Here is a 23,533-nt window from a genome sequence, read left to right on the forward strand (position 1 = left end):
AAAGTTGAGGTTGAACTTGCCCTCATGCAGGTGTGCTGGGCTCAGGTTCCTGTCCCTTGTCCTTCTGCTGTGGCTGCACTGGCTGCTGACAAGAGCACAGAAAATGCCCTTGGTCTGCTCACTTATACATCAGTTCTGTATGGCAGTAATATCTGCTACTGCAGACACAAATTGGGGTAGAATTTTTTGCCATACTAAGAGCAGCAAATCCTGTGGAAGCTAAAGCCAGCTATGCCTTGTTTTAATTGATGGCAGCCAACAGGTAGGGGATGAATATGTGTAAGCTGTGAAGGCATCACTGCTGTTCAACTGTTATTACAAATCAGCTGTTTCTAGCACTGCTACTGGCCAGTTAATTACTCAAAATGAATGAGGCTCTTTGCTGTATGCCATAATAATCCTTGGATGTTTTCTGCTGTCCTTCAGTTCAGGTTTAGTCTACCTGGTTTGAAAGTTTGATCTGTGGCTGCTCTGAAAATAGGCTGCTGATGCTTATGAAGTGCTCCCACAGACTCCAGAGTCAAAATTAAACCGTGCAGGGCAGTGATGCCCAGAGGTTTGATCTATAACACTCATTTCAGTAGCAGTGTGTGATGCAGAACTAGTCACTGGTAGTTCCCTAAAGAGCTCAGAAACAGTGCCAGGAGGAAATCGAGAAGTGGAAATGAAAGACTTCAGAAAGTGTTGGCTGGCTTGACTATTTTAAATGGTGTATTTTTACCTTTTCAATATATTAGATGTAAAATATATTGCATTATCTAATACATATATGGAAAATGTCCATGTGTCTAATGGGTACATTAGATAATGGTTACTGTGGAGGCTGATACAGAGTGAACTAAGTAATAATGGCAGGGGAGTGAAAGGAGGAGGAACTGTGGTCTAAAAATGGGATGAGAAGAATAAGGAGCGTGTTAGAAGTTAGCCAGTTATAGCCTCCCTGTTTAATATTTACCATAAATCTTGAATTTTAAAAATCTGGGTCAGGGAAATCATTATTACTAATTAATAAAGTTATTTCAGTTTGGCCATCTGAAATGAAAGTGAGCAGGCAATAAGTGTGATGTGTAAGTACATGTATGTAAATAAATAAAGTCCCAGGAGATGCCTTCACCTTGTGTGCAAGCTTTATGCAAACACAGAGAAGGGGTTTGTGGGCTGGACTCTTGAATTTTGGCTTTGACTTGAGCTTTAGAAGAAACCTGTGGGCCTGAGGAATTATTCTCAAAATTCCTAACTTCAAGATCAGGATCAGCAGTAGTTACCTTGGCGTGTCATTGCTCCTCAGCTAATTTATGGTGATTTTCTGGAGGAGACTCTAATGTTGTTTTTTATTGCTTAGCTGGCTGGGAAGCTGTCCCAGCAATAGGTGGTAATTGATTGATGTATCTGCAGCTGAGCTGGTAGTGGTATTTCCACACTTATTTTTCTGTGGAATAGATGCTGAACATTTTGGTAAGTGGATGTAGGGATTTGCTGGTGGGAGAGGTTTTAGTGAGTGTTATCCCTCCATTAAACCTTTCCAGGGGGCTCCAGATGATCTGCAGGCAGCACTTGCACTCTGTCCATGGCTGGCCCTGCCTAGAATTTGCAGTGTGGTTGGCTCCCATTTTCTCATGTTACAGAACATTTTTGCTGGCCAAAGGAAAAAAAAAATTAAGTCTGTAAGTTGTTTTTAAGTGTTGCAAAAAGTGTTAGAAACAATCCCCACCTGTCTTTTCTTCTATCACATCGTGAATACAAAATTTAATTTGGATAGAGAACGGTTTCAAAACAAAACTGAGGTGGGCATGTGTGTCCAAATGTGGCAGGGTGAAAGCAGGTCACTTCTGTCACTCTTGGTTGATGGGCTTTGACATTTTCAGTGTCAGGTTTTGGGTTTGAAGCTCAATATTGGAAGACTTTCTATTTTCATTTCCCTTTATCTGCTGTGTCAAGAAAAATAAAACATTTTGTTTGGGGAACTTCTTTTATAAAGTTGTTGTATAGTAAATAGTTATACAAAAACATGAACAAGCTGCTCTGCTGAACTGTGCTTTGGATGAAGTAATATTTACATTTTTATAGTGCTTATTTTGGCTGTCCTCCCCTTGATTTTCTACAATTTGTTTTCTGCATCCCTCCCTACAAACACAGTTGTATTTCAGAAATCCTTTCCATTCTTTGGTGATGTCTTTTGGCCATAAATACTGTAATCTAGAAAGAAAAGTGGCAGTTGTCAAACTGGCCCTACTGAGATTTGTCTCTGTCATGAATCTTGTGGGATACTGGAACATCCCTTTCCTGAATTTTTGTAGGCAGGATTGAATTTCACAGGATTTTTCTGTGGCACAACTGGAATGATTGTTAGACCCTCTTAGTAAATGCTTTGATTTGATTGAGATTACAAACAGCACTGAAAAACAGTGTTTGGTGAGTGAGGGAGAAATGTGTAGGAGATGTGGGCCATGCCAGATCTCACCTCAGGGTGAATGAAGTCTGTTCCTTGCTGCCTTCTCCCTGTGCTCCCTCCTGGGAGCTTTGGTGCTGTGGGTGTCCAGTTCCTGCTCTCTTTGCAGTTCTCATCCTCCTCAATCTAGATTAGCCTCTGAATTTAGGCCTAATCTTTCTTTCTTCCTCAGCACTGCTGAGCAAGTCTGCTTGTCCCTCAGCTCTTGGCTCCATTCCTGTTTTCTTCTCCCAAATTCACGGTTTTTTGTTTTGTCCCTGTGCTTTTATCCAGCACTTTGCTGTTTCCCGGCACCTCTTGGAGATCCTTTGTTGCCAAGTTTTCTGAGCTCTCTTGATTATCTCCTCAGCTCTTGGATCAGGGATGTAAACCACGACTTGGTGCAGATGATTGTGAATGGGCCTGTAAAACACTTGGTAGCATTTCCAGTCCAGTGATGCAGGGCAGAAAAATCTTAGGTTTTCTCTTGGGTTATTGTGGATTTTCTTCTTTTCTAATAAAAATTGATGCAGTGTCAAAAGTGGAGATTGGTGGCTTCCTGAGAATTATTGTATTGTCTAACATCTCTGAGTGCAGATGTGTGCAGTAGGGTCTAAAAAGTAATGCCATTTATCACTTTAGCCCTGTTTTCTCTGTTGCTGTTTTTTTGTGTAACCGTAGTAGGAAATGGGAAGAAGAAGTACAGACATTGTCCTACTAAAAATGAAAATGCTGTGAGAAGTTCTGTTTGTATTTGGGTAATGATGTAAGTCCTTTGCATTCTTGTTTCTTGAAGAAGTAGATCCTTTACTTGATATGCAGAGGACAGGAAACTGGTTGTAAATAAGTTCTGCAAGTAATACAAAATAGACCTGCAAGTACACTGGCAGCAGTTCTGGCTGTGTTCCTTGTGATGCCTAAATCTATATTTTTTGCTTTCATTTAAGTCTCCTCACTGGTTTTCCAGAGAGCTGACTAGAGAAGAATTTTTTTGAAGTGTCCATGGGGAAATTAATCATGTGTTAGTGCTGCCTGCTTCTTGGACTTTTTTCAGCTGTGCTTGAGGTCTGCAGGTGATCCCAAAACTTCTCATTTCTGGCACTCCTGGAAGCTTGATATTAATGATTGTGTAGTTGGAGAAAATTATGTTGTGCTGCTCCTGCATTCTCTCTTTGTTGTCTCGAGTGGAAATGTTCCAAGTGAGATCCTGGGAAGCAGCTGGCTGTGAGTGGGGCAGGTCCATGGTGCTGTGGGTTTGGGCTCACTGGGGCTGGATTCACCCTGGCTGTCAGAGCAGTGAGCTCCCTGTGCTGATTGCTCCTGGGAGATCTCAGAGCAGTGCCCTTGTGGATTGGGGTTACAGACAGAACCTTGCACTTTGTGATCCCAAAAACACAATTCTGATACAAATACAAATCTAATTCCCCAGATTTTTCCACTTCCGGAATGGAAGCAAATCTTTCATGGTTTGCATCAACCCACCTGAGATGTGTTTGTTCCCAGCCTCTCTTATGTTTTACACTTTGTTTGCTGCAGTCTTCTCACCATTCTCTTCTGAGAGTGTTCTACAAGTCTTGGGGGAATAGAAGCTTCCTTTAAAGAAAGTTCACTTTTGACTACAGCCTTGCTGATGCTCATGGCTTGTTCTGGGAGCCCTCAGTGCCTCTGGTGAGGTGCTGTCCTCAGTCCTGCTTCAAAATGCTCCAGGGTAGCACTGGGCTTGCAGGTTCCTCAGTGTAAAACACAAGTTCGAGCTGTCTGTGGTGATACCAATGTTTAAAAATGGCCATGCTGGTGTTCACCACATCTGAAGAAAAATTCTGAATTGTGGCAGTAAAGGGCAAGAAGACTCTATCACCCACTGCTAGGGGAATTGGGGTAAGGTGACTCGCTGGCAGATGCTGATTGTGGAGTAAGAAGGATCTGCCTAAATATCCGAATCTTGCAAAGAAAAATGGTTTGAAGTGGATTTTGAAAGGTTCTTGGGCTGAGAGAGCCCTTTGATAGCTGGCTAACACCTAGGAATGGACACAGAAGGTATTGATTGTCAGAAAATAATGGAAGAGGTGAAGTAATTTGAAGTGGCTGGCTCATCTCTTCTTTGATTAATTTTGATTTAAAGCATTAAGTGTTGTTTGCATTCTTAAAATATCAACCCAGCATAAAACTTGATATTTTGTTTCTTGGCTTTAAAGTCTGGTTTAATTTACTTTTTTAGTGAAGTGATATGTAACCTTATCTTAGCCAGGAGTCCTACAGCAACCCACAGTGTTCATTTCATGTGACTGGTGCAGTGAAGTGTGCAGAAAGTAAGTTTCAACAAATGTGTTCATTGTTTGATTCTTATTTTTACTGTTTCTATAGGGAATGAAACTTTAACAAGAAGTCTGTGTTAAAGCCTGGCTGACAGCAAGAGAGGAAAAGTGTAGAAGCAATGCCCTGATGAAAAGGTAGGGAACACATTGGTAGAGTGGGCAAAAGGCTTGTGTTCTGCCTTGGGAATTCCTGTGAAATTAGAGGGCTGCTGCTTTGTACCCAGCATCGTTTCCTTGCTGTGAAGAAAATATTGAGGGGGGAAAAAGGTTTGTCTGACAATTTTGCCAGGCAATTTTGGCAGTACAGAGCTGGGGTGAAGATTTTTGGTTGTGTAACTGCTGTTACTCCCATGTCTCGAGACGCTGAACTCCCATGTGATTTGTGTGTGTTATGTCTGAGAAGTGGTTCTGAGTAGCCCGAGCAGGACTGACTGATGCAGTAACTTCACTTTGCTCCTGCCTGCCCAGCTGACACCTCTCTCTGGGCTGGGTACTCCAGCAGCCTAATGCAGCAATGCACTGGTGAGATGAGATGCTGGGGGCTGTTAGAACTTCACTGGCAATATTTAATAATTAGCCTCTGATTTGTGTCTCTGTTCATCTGCTTTTCATGTTCCTTCAAAGGAAGTAAGTTCTTGGAGTGTTATTGTATAATAAATATTTAAAAAAAATAAATCACCAGCGTTGAACTGTTTTAAAGAAGATTGCCCTGCACTGGTTTCCAGTGCACTCTAGGAGACATTCATTGCTTGTTTACACATGGTGGAACCTCTTTGGAGTCAGGATTACAAAGTGAAATATCACCTGGTTTAGACAGCAAAGGGATCTAATAAGGAACTCAAATTAATAAGCAATTTAATATTCTCAAAGGAAAATGCAGGAAGGAATGAGAATGACAGCAAGGCAGATGAAAAGATTACAAAGCAGTTGTTGTATTTGTCTGCCAGAGGTGGCCTGGCAGAAACTTTTAATGGAGTCAGAGGGTCCTTAATGCTGCCTGGGGAATTTGGCTCCTGGAAAGAAACTGGAGCAATTCTTGTGGTCTGCAGGCAGTTCTCAGTTATCTCTGCAGAATTCTGTGGGGAGGAGCAGGTTGTAGGGATTAGATCAGTACATTTTCCCCTGCAAATGTTGTAGTGCTTGTGTAGTAAACTGCACTTGGTGAGGCATCGTGCCTGTTCCTGCTGCACAGATGGAATATATGGCTCATCCACATCAGTTCTGGTCATGTGATGGGAAAAAGCTGATCTGTGCTTTCCTCTTATAGTATTTGAATGAGGAATGTGATCTGTTCCAAAAGCTTGGACACTGAATGAATTACAACAGTGGTGACAAGCAGCAAAAATCCTCAATTAGTATTTCCTGAATGTTTATGAAAAAATAGGATGTTAGAAAATTACATTGAATAAACAGTGAAGATGTGTTTACCCTTTGTCTTTCAGCAAAGCAATCAAGCTAATAGTTTGTGGATCTGAGAGATTATCTGATTGTTTCTCCTGATCCTACATTTTTAGAAGTTACAAAAAGCTCTCTCATCTATATAGTCATGATCTAGAGTGTGTGTGTTTAATAATTTTTTTACACATGACTTTGTTATTTGCAGGGGTATTTTGATTCTTTCTGATCTTTATAGTGTTTAATTTACAGTCGTATTAATTATATGACATCCATTAAAGATCATTATCATGAGGCGGCTCAAAGACCATATATTGCATTTATTTCCAGGAACTTTTGTAAGAGATTATGGTTATGATCCCATGGCATTGCCTTCAGTGTGCAGCCTTTTGTCCCCGGGTTACTGAAATGTAGAGAAGCTATGGAAGCTTCTCAGTGTGGCACTCCTAAGTTGAATTTCACCTGGAACGAGCTGTCTCTGTCCGGTTTTCGGCTGTTTGGAGGGCCTGGAAAGGCCCAGGGTGGCCTTGGAGCAGCCCGCGTATCAAAGGAACAGAAGAGGCCTCAGTTCTTTTCTCGGTCTCGGTGTTTATTAATTGTTTATCTAAAAGATTTTCTCTCGGCCCGACAGAGCTCTGCTCAGCAGCCAGCCATGAGCACACTCCCTGCCCTCCGGGCGGTCACCTATCTTTATACCCAAAGTTACGTGTACAATATTTATCATTTTTCCCCAATACCTTTCACCCTTATTGCCCGGTGCACTTTTAGTAATGACCAATCCCAAAGTGCCACCATCACCAAAGAAAATGGAGGAGAAGAAGAAGAAGAAGAAGGACAGGACACGCCCCAATTCCTCCATCTTACTTCTCTAAACCCCCCTGTACATAAATCCTAAACCCTGTGTCTCACCCTCTAATTAACCAATCCCTTCACCATTCACCCCGGTGAAACCCTCCTGTCCTCATACAGGTGTCGTCTCCTGTGTAGGATCAAAGTCCAGCCACCAGACACTTCTGGAACATTCCAGGACTCCCGAGCCCCCCAAGGGTGTCTCGGTGACACCTCAGTCCTGAGGTGCTGAGATCCCACAGTCTCAAGCAGCCTTCTTGTGCAGTGTGACCTTTTCTGCTGTGTTTTTCACGTTTGTTTGGTTTGGGAGTTTTTGTGCCCTCAAAGATGACTTGCAATGTGGTGAGATGTTATAGGAGGATTAGTGAGGGTAAAAAGATTACAATATGGAAGTTGTAGGGAAAAATCTGTTTCTCCCTGGATGGAACATGAGCAGCATTCCTGACCTCCCACACAACACCATGGCCAGGCTGTGTGGAAACCCTTGCAGAGGAGGGAGCTCCTGGGTTTTCTGGCTGATAGAGCCACACAGCAGCTGAAAACCAGGGGAGAGAAGGAAGGAAATCTCTCCTTGGACTGATGCCTGTCCCCATCCCAGGGTTATCTCAGGTGCTGTCCTGACATTCACACCAGCAAAACACAACCACCAATCACCGAGTAAGATACACAAGTAAAATCACTGTGGAATGGCTTCATAGTAGGAGTTTCTACAGAAATTCTCCATCAGTTTAGGTGAAATGTTCTTCACAGAAGGATTATTTGTCACTGAATTAGCTCACAGTTTATACCTTCTTTCTAGGGTCTGTAGCATAGAGTTTGTACAGATCTGCTCTGCCAGTACCCGATATTGAAAATTTGTCTATTGCAGTAGTTCTAGTAAAGTCTAAGTCAGCCTTAGACTAAAATAACACTCAAACTTTTCTTTTCTTATCCCATTTTTAGCTGTAAGCCTTTGTATTAAAAACAAAAATCATAAAACCATTGTAGAATCCTGAATGGTTTAGGTTGGAAGGGACCTTGAAGATTATCGGGGCACCATCCCCTATCCCAGGCTGCTCCAGGCCCTGTCCACCCTGGCCGTGGACACTTGCAGGGATGGGTAAATATGAAGGGATCATTCATCATCAGCCAGGCCTTTTTTTCCCCTCAGTTCTGTAAAATCTCCATTAAATTATGAAAGTCTTGCTGACTTGTGTATTACGTGCTATAACCTTAGGAAGCAAATTTATGTGATAGCAGGTGTTTGTATGTAGGGGATTCTAATTTTAACTATCTCTAAATGAGGAGAGCTTGTCCCAGTTTTTCTTGAAAGTGCTTTTGGGAATAAAGGAATGTTTGAATTTAGGACTTTTGGTATAAACTTTATATGGAATAATGGTGAGATTTAAATAGTGTAAAGGTATGATTCTTCAATATGTTTTTATATATATGTACATACACATAATTCTGTTTATTTGTAATGCTAAACTGCAGTTTAATCATTTGTAGTGATTAAACTAGAGTAGTGCTGTTAATACACTGGAGTTATAGGTCCTGCTTGCAATTTTAACAGCCATCATTTGTATAATTTTTGATTACTAAAGTGTTTAGTAATCAAAAATTACACATAATTTCATTCTAAAAGGCATAGTGAATCACTCTAGAAATCAGTGAAAGTAGTTCTGTGAATGGTGCTGGTAAGAAAAGGAACAAACCTCAGTGTTACAATAGCTATAATGTAGTTTCACAGAGCACTGTTAATGCCACAAAATACCTAGAACTTCTGTCATATGAGCTGAAAGATGTCAGTGCTTGGTCTTGTGCCAGAGCTTAAGGATGCTTTGTTAAACATCTCCCACCCTGCATGCATTTGTTCCCAGCCTGGCTGGCTTTGCTGGAGCCAGATGGACACAGAGATAATAGGCAGCATATGCAGAGGTTGAGTTTGTGTGTCTTGAATATATCACTCAGGGAGGAGTTTGAATTTGTAGTTATTACTTTCATATATATGCTGAGTAACATATTCCAGATGTGTTTGAAATAACTGCATGTAGGTTAAACTAAGCTCAGTTTTGTAACTGCCTTCTCTCTTCAAACAAGCTGAAGTTATTATCAGACTGTTGCTTTCCTATAGATTGCTGATTGCTTGCCAGTAATCATGTTTAAGTGTCCCATAGTGCTTATTAGCCATATAGGAAAATAAAAGATAATTTAGGGGTGGTTCTTGGCATTTTCTAGAACAATGTAAATAAGCCTAAAATAAAAAACCTGTACTCGTTTCCTTGCTACATTAGAAGCTTCTCAAGCCAGTCCAGCAAAACACAACCAACTACAAAACGAGAGCAGGAAGAGGGAATTGCCTCTCTTGTGCTGCTGGATGAGGGTGGTCAGGCACAGCCTGACATTGCTCCTGCCTGAGCAGGGGCTGGTGCTGCAAATCTGAGGCCAGCTTGGAACAATTTGATTAAATGCACATTATCAAACTGGGACATAATTTTCCAAATAACCAGTAAGAAATGTCTGAATTTATTATGTTTTAACAAAAATCTTGGTCAAATCCAAGAGTCATCATGGCATGAAGTTTGATAAGTCTCAATACTTGCTACCTAGAGCAAGAAATAAAGGGAGATAAAGCAATGGGAATAAAAGTTATATGAAAACTGAAGTCTTCTGTCAACCATTCAAATTGTTTTAAATTCTGATTGTTCAGTTTTAGAATGTCAGCAAGCTCTTGAAACTCCTGTGTGGTAACAGTTTCTCTTGCAATAAAATTTTGCACCCAAACAAATTATTTCAACAAAAGAGAGTCTTAAATAGCTTGTCTGATTTTAAAAGTCTGAAACTTGATGGCAGTAAACTTCCTGAAGCTACTCTAGCAAAATTCCAGTGCACATGGGTGTCTTGGAAAAACATTTTTAGCCTATTTCTCAATGTTCCATGCGTGAGCAGAAAGCATTTTCTTTATTTGCAAGCTCTGATTTTCTGGTTTTAAAAATAGCCATAACTTTACCATTTCTGACCTGTATTTCTTTCTTAGAAGCTGCAACACCTTGTGATGGAAGATGGAAGACAAAGGGGCCCGAGTTGCTGATTACTTTGTGGTCGCAGGACTGACGGATATCTCGAAGCCCCTGGAGGAGGAGATCCACTTCAATGATGCCTGCCATAAAATGGCCAAGCCAAAGGAGCCCATCACAGACGTGACCGTGCTCAACAAATCCCTGGGGGAGGAGGTTCCTCAGGGCTACACATGCATTGAGGTCACTCCCTCGGGCCTGTCTGCAGATCTCAACAATGGCAGCCTGGTAGGACCGCAGATGTACCTCTGCTATCGCCGAGGCAGGGATAAGCCTCCACTCACTGACCTGGGGTGAGTGCTTTCCCTGCTCCACCGGGTGATTTTCACTTTTATTTGTCTAAGGAGCAGATAAGGCAGCCTTACGGAAATGCCATACTTGTTAAATACAAGGCAAAACGCTAAACAGGAAGGTATTTGTTGACTTGAGAATACTGTAACCCAGTATGGAAGGGAAAATGCATGCTGAGTGGCTTTTAATGACAAATTTAATCCTTCCCATTCTGGAGTTTTCAAAGCCATTTATAATTTTTAATGTATATGTTTGGATTGGGATGAGGTGCTTAACCTATTTAACACAGATTGGAAAGAGATAAGTTATATGACATTCTTAGGATCAGGCAATGAATCTTTAGTAGAAGTGAAAATAGCACTAGTTTGCAGTAAACAAAATGCTTAAAAGCAATTATACATGAGGAAAACCAGTATAGTTTCATAATGAAGCTTTTCTGTTAGAATACAGTTGGAGACAATGTGACCTGAACTTGTCAGCAAAAATGTTTTGCTCAGCAATGAGACAAGAGCTATGATTAAAACTCAAAGTGTTTTTAATATGTGACTTTTTTTCTTCCCCTTTTACCTAGGGTTTTATATGATGGGAAAGAAAGGGTGAAGCAGGGCTGTGAAATCATTCAGAGCACCCCGTACGGGCGGCCGGCCAACATCAGCGGCGGCGCCTCCTCGCAGCGCGTGTACATCACCTTCCGCAGGGCTGCCGAGAGCATGAGCCAGAACTCCCTGGCTGTCACAGACATCTGCATCATCATCCCCAGCAAGGGAGAGACTCCTCCACACACCTTCTGCAAGGTGGACAAGAATCTGAACAACAGCATGGTAGGATTCTAAAGCTGGGCTTTGAACGCTTGGTACTCACTGATGTGACCTTGGTGGAGTACTTGTGGCAGCTCTTGGAGTACCTGTGAAAAATCTCCAAAGATAAATCAAATATTGGAAGAGTTGGAGGATTGCATTCCTTTGTTCTACTTGGAACAAAGTCTTTCTGAAAGCCTTAGAGCAAATGTTTGGGTTTTTTTAATGCTGACTCCAGCATCTTTGGATTGGTCCTTTAGAACCTGTTGTGTGGCTGTGTGTAACTGGGGGTTTTACAGATGTGGCTGTTTCTGACACTGCTTTTACTGTTGTGGAATTCCATACCTAGCAATCAGCTTCTGTTTTGTTTTCCAACTCCTCCCTTTACCTCCAATGCTATTTTATAAATGTTTTTCTCCTCAGTAGTTTCACAAACTTCTTTTTTAAAGAAAGTTGTAGTGAGTGATGTTGGAAGCTGTTGACCGTAAGCACATTTAAATTTTTAATATGGTTCCAAAGCCTGACCTGCTAAAATACACAGGTTTCATACAACTTTGATTTGCAGAACTGAATATTTAGGTGCTTCCTGGTTAAATCTGCAGCCCCATGTGCTGGCTCTTGCAGAGTCCTCAGAAATTGGTGTGCTGAGAAGGATGCTGACTGCTCTGCAAGTGGGATCATGTAAAAAAGATCAAGATCATGGGAATTGATTTGTGCTTGCTTTTAAATAAATGCCTGTAGGCATTAGCCAGGGGATTTCTCAGTTCTGATAGTTGCCATATTGACTGGGTTATGGGAGTGCTGCCTTTTGGAAGTTGTTACTCCCTTCTGTAAAAGCTCTGTGTTCCCCCTATGGGTGCTGCTCTTTTCTTATTCTTTCCTTATGGCTCTCCTTATTCTTTATTTTCATGTCCAGAAGTTGAGAATTTAAATATTTATAATTATCAACATTGTTATTAGTTATATTCAGTTATACTCTGTATATACTGTTATTTGTTATACTCCATCACTTAATCCAGTAACTTCTTTTATTTTACAGTGGGGCTCAGCCGTCTATTTATGTTATAAAAAGTCTGTGGCAAAAACCAACACCATATCATATAAAGCTGGTATGTAACTACTGTGTAGCCTTTTTTATCTTCAATTCAGAATGTCCAGGCTCATTTGTAATGTAATACATTTTGTACTAAAGAATTGACACTATCTAGCCATTATTCAAAAAGGAATCTTTCCCTAAAGAATTCTTTTAAAATCATGTCAGAAAAGAGGCCTTAGAACTGGGTATCATGACCATGCTGTTTTAAAATTTGTGTTTAATTGGGAAGCTTGTGTGTGTTTTGATAGGTTTCTACAAACCTGGGTGTCTCCCATCTCTGTGTGTGTTACTGGTAGCTGTCTCTAAAGGACATGTGTGTATATGCAGAAGAAAATACCACAGAAATTATTTGATGCCTTTTCATGATCACTTTATTTAAGAAACATTTTGAAGAATCCTGCAGACTTCCACATTGCCTCGAGCATCATTGGCACTGAGCTCTTTAAGTATTTTTGGATCGTGTATCATCTTTATTTTATTGTTTTATTTATAAGACAGAATTAGATTTGCTATGACTGGTGAAACGTGTTAGCTTTGCATTTGTTGTTGGGTTTTTTTTAAACCCTGATGTTGTTTGGCACACAAGTCATGAGCATGATTCACACTGAAGCTTTAATCCACTTACATCCCTTCTAGAGGCTGCTCTCTGTAAACAGCAGTTCAGGGCTTACTAAAGGGTGGGCAGTACATTTGTAAACAAATCAAAATTTTAAAAGGCCTCACATCTAGTGGTAGCTTGCACAAGATTTTGATTCTTGGCTTGAAGGGATTCACTGCCCTTTTTGGTTACAAATTTTTATTGCTTATTAATATTCCATTTCTATTAGAGTGTATAGAGATTGTGCTGTCTAACAGAGAAATCCTAAATCCTTTGATGCAGTATCCATTCTCAGTGTGGAGTCCCCTGGGCTGGCAGTCAGACAGGATGGGTTGCCACAGCCTCCCTTGTAACTGAGACCTGTGTGCTAAAAGCCTCTGCTTCAGATCTTCATGTTAAAGCTGTGTTTAAATAAGCTAAACACAGTGGCCTGGCAGCACAAGAGCTGAGTCCTCAGCTGAGGTGGATCAGCTGAATTGACTTCATTCTTTTGGTACTAAAAAACCATCTAATAGCAAACATACATTTTTTAGGGAATGTTTGTTAGCCAGAATTAATTGGTGTTAGAGTTGAAAACATCAGTCTTTTTCCTCAAGTATTCATATTACCTTTTTTAAACTAGATTTTCAGTCTTTGCCCATTCTCACGATGAATGTGAGCTATTATATAATAACAGGTGAGATACACACAGCCTGAAAACAGGAAAAGATAAATCAGTTATGAATAGTTTCTAGAATGGAATGTAGGATTTCAGTGCAATGCTTTAGTCAGGTGATTTTCCTTAGGTTATGGGGGCATCTGACCCTTCCAGCTATTCCCTGTGCCTAATTATTTACACCTTCACTCATCTTCTGAAGTTTGTGTGCTCATCTATGAATTTTCTGGTAATGATTTTATGGAATGAGCTATTCCAAACCTGTTTCTGCTGGCTTTCCTGTAACTGCTTCTTTGCTCATTCTATTTATAGGTTTAATATGCAGATATCCTGAAGAAGATTATGAATCATTCCCATTACCAGAATCTGTGCCTCTTTTTTGTCTCCCTATGGGTGCAACGATTGAATGTTGGCCATCTAACAGTAAATACCCTCTCCCAGTTTTTTCTACATTTGTACTAACTGGAGCTTCTGCAGAAAAGGTATTTTGAAACCTTGAAAAAAAAGTTATTAATTTAATTGAAAAAAACTCATTTATCTGTTCAGGATGATGATTATGAATGTTTTCATAGAGGAGCTTGAATCTATTCTCTTGGGCTTGATTCCAAGGCTGCTTTGAAGAGTGACTTGCAGTAGTTCAGTTGATCATAAACCTGAGCTCCTCTGCTTTCCTGTCAGCCTGTGAAACTGAAGAGCTGTAAAATTGCACTGCATATGCATGCAAGTAATGCTGTTTTTATTGCAGGCATGGAAACAGCCATGCATGTACATGCTTGTTCTGAAAAGTAAATTGGATGTCAGGGGATATGGCTTTGAGTTGTGTGTAAAGGATTCCTAAAATAGCTTTAAAGGCAATTGGAGGAGCAGTTGACTGCAGTTGTACTCTTTATAATCATTATGTTTCTCTCAAATAAATTGTTTTGTAAATTACTCTTATTTATATATGATTTTATTTATATATGATAAATATTTATATGATATTAAGTGTTTAATTAAATAATAGGCAGTCTGGATTTTCACAGCCATAAGACTATTCCAGAATGGATTGCTTCAAAAGATTGCCATCTTTTGCATTGATGTATCTCTTCAAACAGTAATGCAGACTGGATTTTCTGTGTGTTTGGGGTTTCTTGGATTGCTTTGAGGATCGAGGCAGAGTCACTGACTTCACATCCACAATGTGTTTGCAGGTGTATGGTGCTGCTATTCAGTTTTATGAGCTGTATCCTGAAGAGAAGCTCACAGAGAAACAGAAATCTCAGCTGGGGTTAGCAGCTGCTGTCGAGGGCAAAGACACGTGCAGAACAGTGCAGACAAACAAATGCATCTGCCTGCTCTCTCACTGGCCTTTCTTTGATGCTTTCAAGAAGTTTCTCACCTTTCTGTATCGTTACTCCATTTCTGGGCCACATGTCCTCCCCATTGAGAAGTAAGTCATTTCCAAAATTCATGACATTAATTGCAGTTGATAGGAGGGTGGGTTTTTTCTTCTAAATTTTCTGTAATATCCTTGTTACTGTACTCAAACATTAAATGTAATGGCTGCACTTTTCTCCTTTGATTAACATAACTTTACCTACTTTCTGAAAAAGTCTAGATTTTTACTTGTGATTTAAGTGCCTGCAAAGGACTCTGAAAGCTCTTTTAATTAGCTTTGCACCCTTTAGCCATAGTGATTACAAAGAGCAAGATTATAAATCCTTTCTTAATCTTGCACACATCAGGTTAGGAGAATTAAATGAGTAGATTTGCATTTTTTCAAATGCCTATTTGTAGTGTAATGAGAGATGATAAAGCAGATTGAATATCTTGTATTTGTGATAAATAAACTTAATTTCTTTCTAACTTAAAGGATTTCACATTATAAAATGCAGAGGAAATCCTTACACCAAGAAATGGTCAATACTTGCAATTGATATGTAATGCCATGTAACATTTCTAGGATAATCTAATCTTTTAATGCAGCAGGTTTCAAATACACTATTTACTTTTCTATTTTATTACACTTCAGTTTTTTTCTGCTTCTACTTAAATATTAACTTTCAGGAGACTTTGACTGTGTGGATTAAGTATTTCTTGTGATTGCTTATCCCCTTCATTATTACAGTTCCCATCACTGAACTTGTTTGAAAGTTCTGATAAACTTCCAATAATAAAAACATGTGTGTATATATGTATTTATTTTGTTTTTAAGCTAAGGGGTTTGATGTTTTAACTTTTGAGAATGAATAAACTAAGTAGATATGAGAAGTGCTAAATCAATTTGGATTTTATGGGTTTATTTGAATTTCTCTGATTTGTAAACTGGTCAGTTTACTGTGGGTAATTTAAACATAGGATGTTAATGTAGTATCCAGCCTGCTTCCTTTGGCTGTTTTAATGATGATGAAGGTTTGTCTGTGCCTGAACATTTTCAGTCAGCCCAGGGCAGCTTTCCCTGGTTATGTGGAATGTTCCATGCTTTGGCCACCACCTTTATACACTGCTAATAAAATAAAACCCAAATCAATGCTCATTTGTGGGTTTGGCTGAATTTCTTCCAAATGTAGTTGCCTGTGTCATAATACTGGTAACATTTGTAGAAATCCTGATAAAATGTGTGCTGTAAGGTGAAATTTAGGATGGAATACCTGTTTCTCATGGGTTTTTACCCCATGTAGCTTCTTTTAGTGTGGAAGTGTCTCTTGTGTGGAATTACACTTCTAGAACTTGTGTAAGTTTAATTAATTCATGAAACTGAGAACTTTGTCAAATTCTAAAAACATTTTTCTGTATTTGTAGTATGTGAAAGAACTTTAAAGCTTTTTCATCAGCAATTTTATATAACATTTTGTATTTAGAGCTGAAGAAAATGGATGAGCTTAATGATTCTCCTTGATATTCAGCCATGAATATTTTTTTGCAAGTAACCAGTTCTAGTCTCTGAGGTTTAGTGCTGTTTCAAACTGTCAGAAGCAGGATTTTAAAATGGGCCTGTGATGTTCAAATATCAATATTTCTACTTTACAAATGAAAGAAAACTCCTTGTAGTTTGTCAGTTTCACAAACAGAGTTTGTATTCTGAGAGAGAATCTGCCCTCCCATTTTCTTGTGACCAGCAGAAAAATAGGTTTTCAAGGTCAGAATATCCCAATAGGGTTTAGGTGCTGGGAGGTTTTGCTCTGGTTTCTGAGTATGTGCCATTTTAATATAATGATTTCTCTTACTGTCAAAAATTTTGTCTTGAGGTGAAGTAGTTTAAGCTTAATTTCTACTAAATCAGTATTTTTCTTTTCCTGTAGACACATTTCCCATTTCATGCATAAAGTACCTTTTCCATCCCCTCAGAGGCCAAGAATTCTAGTTCAGGTAAGTGTCATTTTCTTTAATAACTGTGTCTAAGGTGAAGATAAAGCAGGGTAATAAATGGAAAAATGTAATTTTTGTGCCCAAATTATTTTTGTTCAGGATTTCTTTTTTCCTAAATTCATACACATAATGTGACAATTCTGTTTCTCACAGAATTCAGTTTAATTAATGACTCAGTGAGTTATTATAAGAAGCTGTTTAGTGAGCTTAGAACTTTAATTTTTTTTCAGAGTATGAAAAACTACTCCAAGTCAGCACCTGGTGTGACTTTTGCAATAGCCTTAGAACTGTTTTCTTCTTGCTACTGTCTTACTGACATTTTTTCCCTGAAGGTGAGGAAGTTTAGAGTGAGGAAAAGAATTAATGTGCACAGGCACACAGAAAGTTTCCTAGTTGGTGGCAATCCAAAGTTAAAAATATTGGGAAAACTGTGCAAGCACGTGCACATACCTACTTGAGAGTCAGAGCCTGTTTGTACAGCCAAAATCTCGTGTCCTAGCAGAAAAATCCTTCCTTCTGCTTCAGGTCCTTTCCAGCTCAGAGGCTGCACAGAAATGTGCCCTGGCTGTCAAAACAGATCATGGCCTTTGACAACAATTAACTTTAAGGAAATAAATACTGTGGTTGCAAGTTTTGGTAATATCTTTTGAAATTGTGGAAGGAAGATATGAGGATGTGAAGGCTGAGTGTAAAATAAATAAATAACACTGAAAGCAGCTGTGAAATGTGCATCCATGACTGCCCCTCTTGCCAAGGGCTCTGTGCTCAGTGAGGCTGCCACAGCCACACCCAGAAACAGCCCCTCTGTCACACCTGGCCCTGCTCCCTCCTCCCTGGGGGAGGGAAATCATCCCAGCAATTGCTGCCTGCTCTCTGAAATCTCAGCCCTGTCACTGGTGGCAGGAGAGAAAAAATCCTCGTCTCAAGGACTTCTGAAGTGTTATTAAATCTCTTTATTCCCTCCTAAAGGGGCAAAATAGAGAGGTGTTAAAATTTTTATTGCAGAGAAAAGAGAGCTCTGTTGCAGTCATAGTATTCTACCAATTGTGGTTTTGATTAAATAGTTGCAAAATGATGCTATTCTCTGTTATTATTTGTATAACATAAAATGTGGAGAGCCCTGTGCAGTTCTGAGCCCTAATTGTGTGGCCCATATGGTAGTGAAGTCTTTCAGAGCAAATACAATCCTGGGTTATGTCTTTATAGCACGTACTGAATATTGAAGATCCTCTTTAGTGTATTCTAAAGGGGTGATATTTATTACTCTTACTGGAAAGGGATTAGAGAACATTTATACTGAAACTGGATCGGGCACTTCTCACCCTTTTCTTATGATTTTCAAGTTCAATTCAAAACCCAGCTTCTTTACTTCTGGTTTTAGATTTGGGGTCTTTTTATTCATATTCAATAAAATGTTTGTGCTAGGAAACGCTAAACACCTATTTACAGAGATTATAATTGAGTTTAGAGAAAAACTTTTTAATTTTTTTGTCTGAAGTTTAAGGGAATTTAGTCAAAGTATATATGGGTTTATATCCTGGAACGAAGTCTGAAGATCTAGTTATAAGTGATGTGGAAATTATGTCTGTTATACCTTATTTTCAAAATGTTTTGTGCATTAAATTAGTACAGCCTCAGGAGCTGATAGTACAGATGGAGAAAACACTGCTTTGACAGTAGGCAGTGGTAATTGAGATCTGTGAATAAATTCTTCCTTCCAGCTGCTTCCAGGGACTTAAGTTGTTTTAGAAACTGCACTGAATAAAATCACAGGTGATTGTGCCTTAGACATTTCCTCAGAATTAGTGTGGGAAATGCCTGCATTGAAAATGGCAAGCTTTCAAGAGTCCATTTCTCTCTGAAGCCTGTTAATGGAAAATGTGGTAGTCTTTTGCTAAGCAATTAAACTTCTAAATCTCAAAGAAATTATAGCCATTAGTAAAACACTCTGGAATGTTCCTATTTGCCAGCTTCTGTGGGATCTCAGCCCCTCAGGACTGAGGTGCCACCGAGAGCACCCTTGGGGGGCTCGGGAGCCCTGGAATGTTCCAGAAGTGTCTGGTGGCTGGACTTTGATCCCACACAGGAGACGACACCTGTATGAGGACAGGAGGGTTTCACTGGGGTGAATGGTGAAGGGATCAGTTAATTAGAGAGTGAAACACAGGGTTTAGGATTTCTGTACAGGGGGGTTTAGAGAAGTAAGATGGAGGAATTGGGGCGTGTCCTGTCCTTCTTCTTCTTCTTCTCCTCCATCTTCTGTGGTGATGGTGGCACTTTGGGATTGGTTATTACTAAAAGTGCACTGGGCAATAAGGGGGAAAGGTATTGGGGAAAAATGATAAATATTGTACACGTAACTTTGGGTATAAAGATAGGTGACTGTCCGGAGGGCAGGGAGTGTGCTCATGGCTGGCTGCTGAGCAGAGCTCTGTCGGGCCGAGAGAAAATCTTTTAGATAAACAATTAATAAACACCGAGACCGAGAAAAGAACTGAAGCCTCCTCTGTTCCTTTGATACGCGGCTGCCCCAAGGCCACCCCGGGCCTTTCCAGGCCCTCCAAACAGCCGAAAACCGGACAAGCTTCCAGCTGCCAGTCTTGATGGGCTCCTTCTGACCTAAGATCTTTCCTTCTGACCTGAGATCTGCAGGACTCTGTGCTGCATCCCCTCTTTGCACAGAGGTTGCTGTGCTAATGTGTCACACCCTGCAGCCTTCAAGAGCACATGGAAAAATGTTTCTCCCCCTGGGGAAGGGGGGCAATAAGTGCCCCTCCTGCCTGAGGGAGATGTGCCCCTTGAATGGATGCTTCATTGTGTTCATGTGTGCTGTGGTGTTGGGCGTTGGGCGCCACACTGTGCGGGGGCGTGAACGGCCCTGGAATCCGGCTATCTGGTGAGGGGCGCAGGCCAGGGCCCCTGTGCATCCAAAACCAGCCCCCCTCGGCGTCCTGGCCTCGGGCTGAGCTGGGGGATAGCTCGGAGCAGCGCGGTGAGAGACGAATGAGGAGGCGACCACTTGCTGGGGGTAAACTGTCGGTTTATTACAGAAGAACCAGCAAGGAGGGGAAACACCCAGCAAATGGCCCCGAACAAGGGGCAGGAGAGGGTTTTAAGGGAAAAGGGGGGAAGAAGGCAGGGAAACCCGGCTATCCAATAGAAATACATATTTGGAGGTACGAAACATAACTGATATACCAAAGTAACCAACTGTTATAAATCATAGGAGGGGCTCCGGGGCTACAGCCAACCATAACTCCCAGAGAAAAGAAAATTCTCGAAACCTGGGAGGAGAAAAAGAGTGATTGACTGACCCCAAGGAGGAAACAACTTTCACTTTATAAGAGAAACCAAGGGAGGAGCAGTTTCATTTCCATAGCAACCTAACTGGCAGGGTAGCAGCAGGAAGTAATACAGAAAATGGGGGGAGCAAACTAACAAACTTAAGAACACACCACAGCACATGTGCTTTTGCTGGAGCACACAAGTCCGAGAATGTCAGGCTGATGCTTCCTTTCAGAGGGTGGTTTGTGAAGGTTTGCCTCAGGCTGGAAAAATGAGTCCTCTGAGTTCTTCCACTGCACAGGCTAATGGTGCTGATGCTCCCAATGTGACTTACTTGACAAATCCTGCCTGTGGTGTGGCCATCCACATTTGTCAGGGAGTGAGATGTGAGAGGTGCAGGGAAACAGCATTGCAGACTCTCCTCATTAATTCCCTGTGCTTGGTGGCTCTCCAGGCACAGCGTTGGGTGACTTTGAGCTTCCAAGTCATCAGTCTTGTCTCCTGGCTTCTATTACCTGGTCACCTGCAGTGGGTCTGAGGGGAACCACACTCAAACCTGAAATGTTACTAAAAATGGTCTGCACTTGCAGCTCAGTTGTACAACTTCCTATGGCTGAGTTATTACTGCTTTTAAACAACAGAAAGTGCAGGAGGATGAATCCAGCTGGTGTCTTGTTACTCTGGATTTACTATGACTGGAAACATCAGCTGGGCTTTGATAAATTAATTGTCTATTGCTGTTTTTGTACTTACCTGAGTCTTCCTATTCATGCTGAATATGTGAATGATTTGCTTGATGCCATGTCACTGTGATAAAGAAATGTGATTTAGTAAGATCTTCTTGCATCTTCAACTGATGCACATTTTAAAGATTCTATCAGAGCTGAGCAGTTTCTACCAGCCAAGAGCTTAATTCTCATATGCCTGTTGAAGAAAATATAGCTTTACATTGTGAGCTGCCATCTCTCCCCTTTATGAATTTTTCTCCCTCTCTTTACCCCTAAATCCAGAAAGAATTCCCCCCAGCTCCTGGAAACTGTATGTGAAATATGGGTTCTCACAGCCCTTAAAGTACAGAAGGCTTCATTTTTCAGCAGTTAATATATTCAAATTTTTGCAGCATTAGCTAGTTTAAAGTCTTCTTTATGAATATGCAATGTATTCAGTCCTGGCCAAGAAAGGAAGATCATGCTTTGCCCAGTTTTTACTAAAAGATCCTGATGCATGTCATTGCACAGCACTTCTTAGAGTGATACACAACTGGGGTATACAAAATTCAGCTTAATTTGGATTATTTTACAGTGTTCTTTGTTATAGTTGTGTTATTTCTGATAAATATTTCCAAAGTTCAGAATAGAAATAATGTATTTTAAAATCTTTTCCCAGCTATCTCCACACGATAACTTGATTCTTAGCCAGCCTGTGTCATCACCACTCCCACTAAGGCAAGTAGCAGTATCTTGTTAATTCTCAGAGGTATTCTGATTTGTGTTACAGAAAAGATTTGCTATTTTGAGTTGCCATTGTGTAAATTAACTCACCTTGTCTGGTGCCTGTGGAAGCTGGTGGATCTGAAGTTTATTCATGTGATTAGACCTGCACCCTGACAAGGATACACAATTATTAATGTATCTGGTGGGGTTTAAAATAATTTTAGTGGTTCTTGAGGAAGAATATACATTATTATTAGATCCCCTTTTTAGGAGTTCATCCCTGGGCTCCCAAGATAGTTCAGTTTTGTTTTGGATGGGAGTTGAAGGAATTTTGTTACTGTCTTGACTTCCACGTCTCAGTGCAGGAGACTGATTTAAGAAACACATGTTGGCTCCCTGTAAATTGCTTCTCAGAAAGAAAAATTGTCATGTGTCCTGAAAATAGTCTAGACTGAGTCAAGTCTCAAGGAATCATGGTTACTGTTGGAAATAACCATTCCTCACTGGACAGTGAGGTGTGCCAAGTATTCTACCCAGTAATCTTCTCTAAAAGAAAGATTTGCAGATTTCCATTTATTTTATTATCAAACATTTCTTTTTTTTTACTGTCTCTTGTAACTCACCGGTGTGTTTATGTCCTGTAACAGTGGTGGCAAGTTTTCTACACTACTTCAGAATTTAGGACCTGAAAATGCAGTAACTCTGTTGGTGTTTGCTGTGACAGAGCATAAAATCCTCATCCACTCATTGCGACCTTCTGTCCTCACGAGTGTGACAGAGGCATTGGTCTCTGTAAGTACCAGCTTTTAGTCATGCACCTGTAAAAGGACAGAAAGAATGCTTCTGAGATAAAATCTAGATTTTGTATTAGTGCTCTTAAACTTAAAGGTTGCTTAAAAATAAGAATTAAAATAAAGATCACTAGAGAGGAAGATTATTGTTGTAACGATATCCTATGAAGATAGAAGATAAATTGTTGTTGATTTTTTTTTTTTTTTTGTGTAAATATTGTAAGTAAGTGTTTGATCATCACAGTGCATTAAGTAAGAGTTCCTGATTTTCCCAACTAGCACTGTATTTATTCCTATGGAATTTTAAATGCAGGATTTTCCCTACCTGTCATCACTAAGCATTGTTTGCTGCCTCTATGTGCAATCTGTGATTCTGAAGAGCTTTTTTCTACAAACTGAATTTTAGAGAAAAGAGTGAGGTTTGTAATTAATAATCTGCATCTAGATTCTCAGTAATAGCAATCTGCCATGGTAGATAACGTTGAAGCCAGTGAAGTGTGGTTTGTTCCTGCATAGGCTGCATTGCACATGTTTAACCTGTGCCTTTGTCTCTGCATGTTTTCCAAGATGATATTTCCCTTCCACTGGCCCTGCCCATACATCCCCCTGTGTCCCTTGGCCCTGGCAGATGTGCTGAGTGCCCCGTGCCCGTTCATAGTGGGCATTGATTCCAGATACTTTGATCTCTATGACCCCCCACCCGATGTCAGCTGTGTTGACCTGGATACCAACACAATTTCTCAGTAAGTTTTCATCAGCAGTTTTTCTTCTCTGTAAATTTTTTACCGCTTCCTCTTTTCAAAAGCAATAACTGGCTTTTTTGGCAAAACTAGGAGGGGTGTTTTAGTTTTTCTTTCAACTTCTTTTCCTTCTGTCCGTGCCAGTTTAAGTAATTAGAGCTCAGAACATGGCATGAGTGGTGGTTGCTGGTGCAATAACAGGTGCTTAATGCCATTAATCCATCTCTGGTGAGTTGTAACTGGATTGATTTCAGTGCTGAAGAGTGTGGCAGTGTAATCATCACCCTGAAATATGGGGCACTGGTTGGATGGCTCTGATCAGATCTCCACACAGTAAATCAAATTTGACTTTGTTAGTTGGTTTGCAGTCCTCCTCAGTCCAGTTTTAATGGAGTGAAACCTCCTTCTCTGGTGTGATGGAACAACCTCTGAACACATTTCAGTGAATGGTTTGAT

The 23,533-nt window shown here is 40.4% G+C and overlaps 1 protein-coding gene across 5 annotated transcripts in view; it reads left to right on the forward strand.

Annotated features, from left to right (window-relative positions):
- The window catches only part of DENND4A (DENN domain containing 4A), a 51,190-nt gene that overhangs the window by 4,082 nt on the left and 23,575 nt on the right, over nt 1–23,533 (forward strand). For 3 of the 5 annotated variants that reach the window (XM_014264578.3, XM_014264576.3, XM_014264579.3), the window contains exons 2-11: nt 4,793–4,878; nt 10,004–10,336; nt 10,906–11,155; nt 12,171–12,240; nt 13,793–13,962; nt 14,671–14,909; nt 16,762–16,828; nt 21,500–21,558; nt 22,194–22,338; nt 22,905–23,080. In XM_014264578.3, the coding sequence (XP_014120053.2) occupies nt 10,029–10,336; nt 10,906–11,155; nt 12,171–12,240; nt 13,793–13,962; nt 14,671–14,909; nt 16,762–16,828; nt 21,500–21,558; nt 22,194–22,338; nt 22,905–23,080 (1,484 nt within the window). In that variant the 5' untranslated portion in view covers nt 4,793–4,878; nt 10,004–10,028. The remainder of the gene's footprint in view (nt 1–4,792; nt 4,879–10,003; nt 10,337–10,905; nt 11,156–12,170; nt 12,241–13,792; nt 13,963–14,670; nt 14,910–16,761; nt 16,829–21,499; nt 21,559–22,193; nt 22,339–22,904; nt 23,081–23,533) is intronic. The other 2 variants (XM_074549149.1, XM_026791314.2) reach the window with 1 other exon arrangement.

The sequence above is a fragment of the Zonotrichia albicollis genome, chromosome 11 (assembly GCF_047830755.1).
Source record: "Zonotrichia albicollis isolate bZonAlb1 chromosome 11, bZonAlb1.hap1, whole genome shotgun sequence".
Taxonomy (NCBI): Eukaryota; Metazoa; Chordata; class Aves; order Passeriformes; family Passerellidae; genus Zonotrichia; species Zonotrichia albicollis.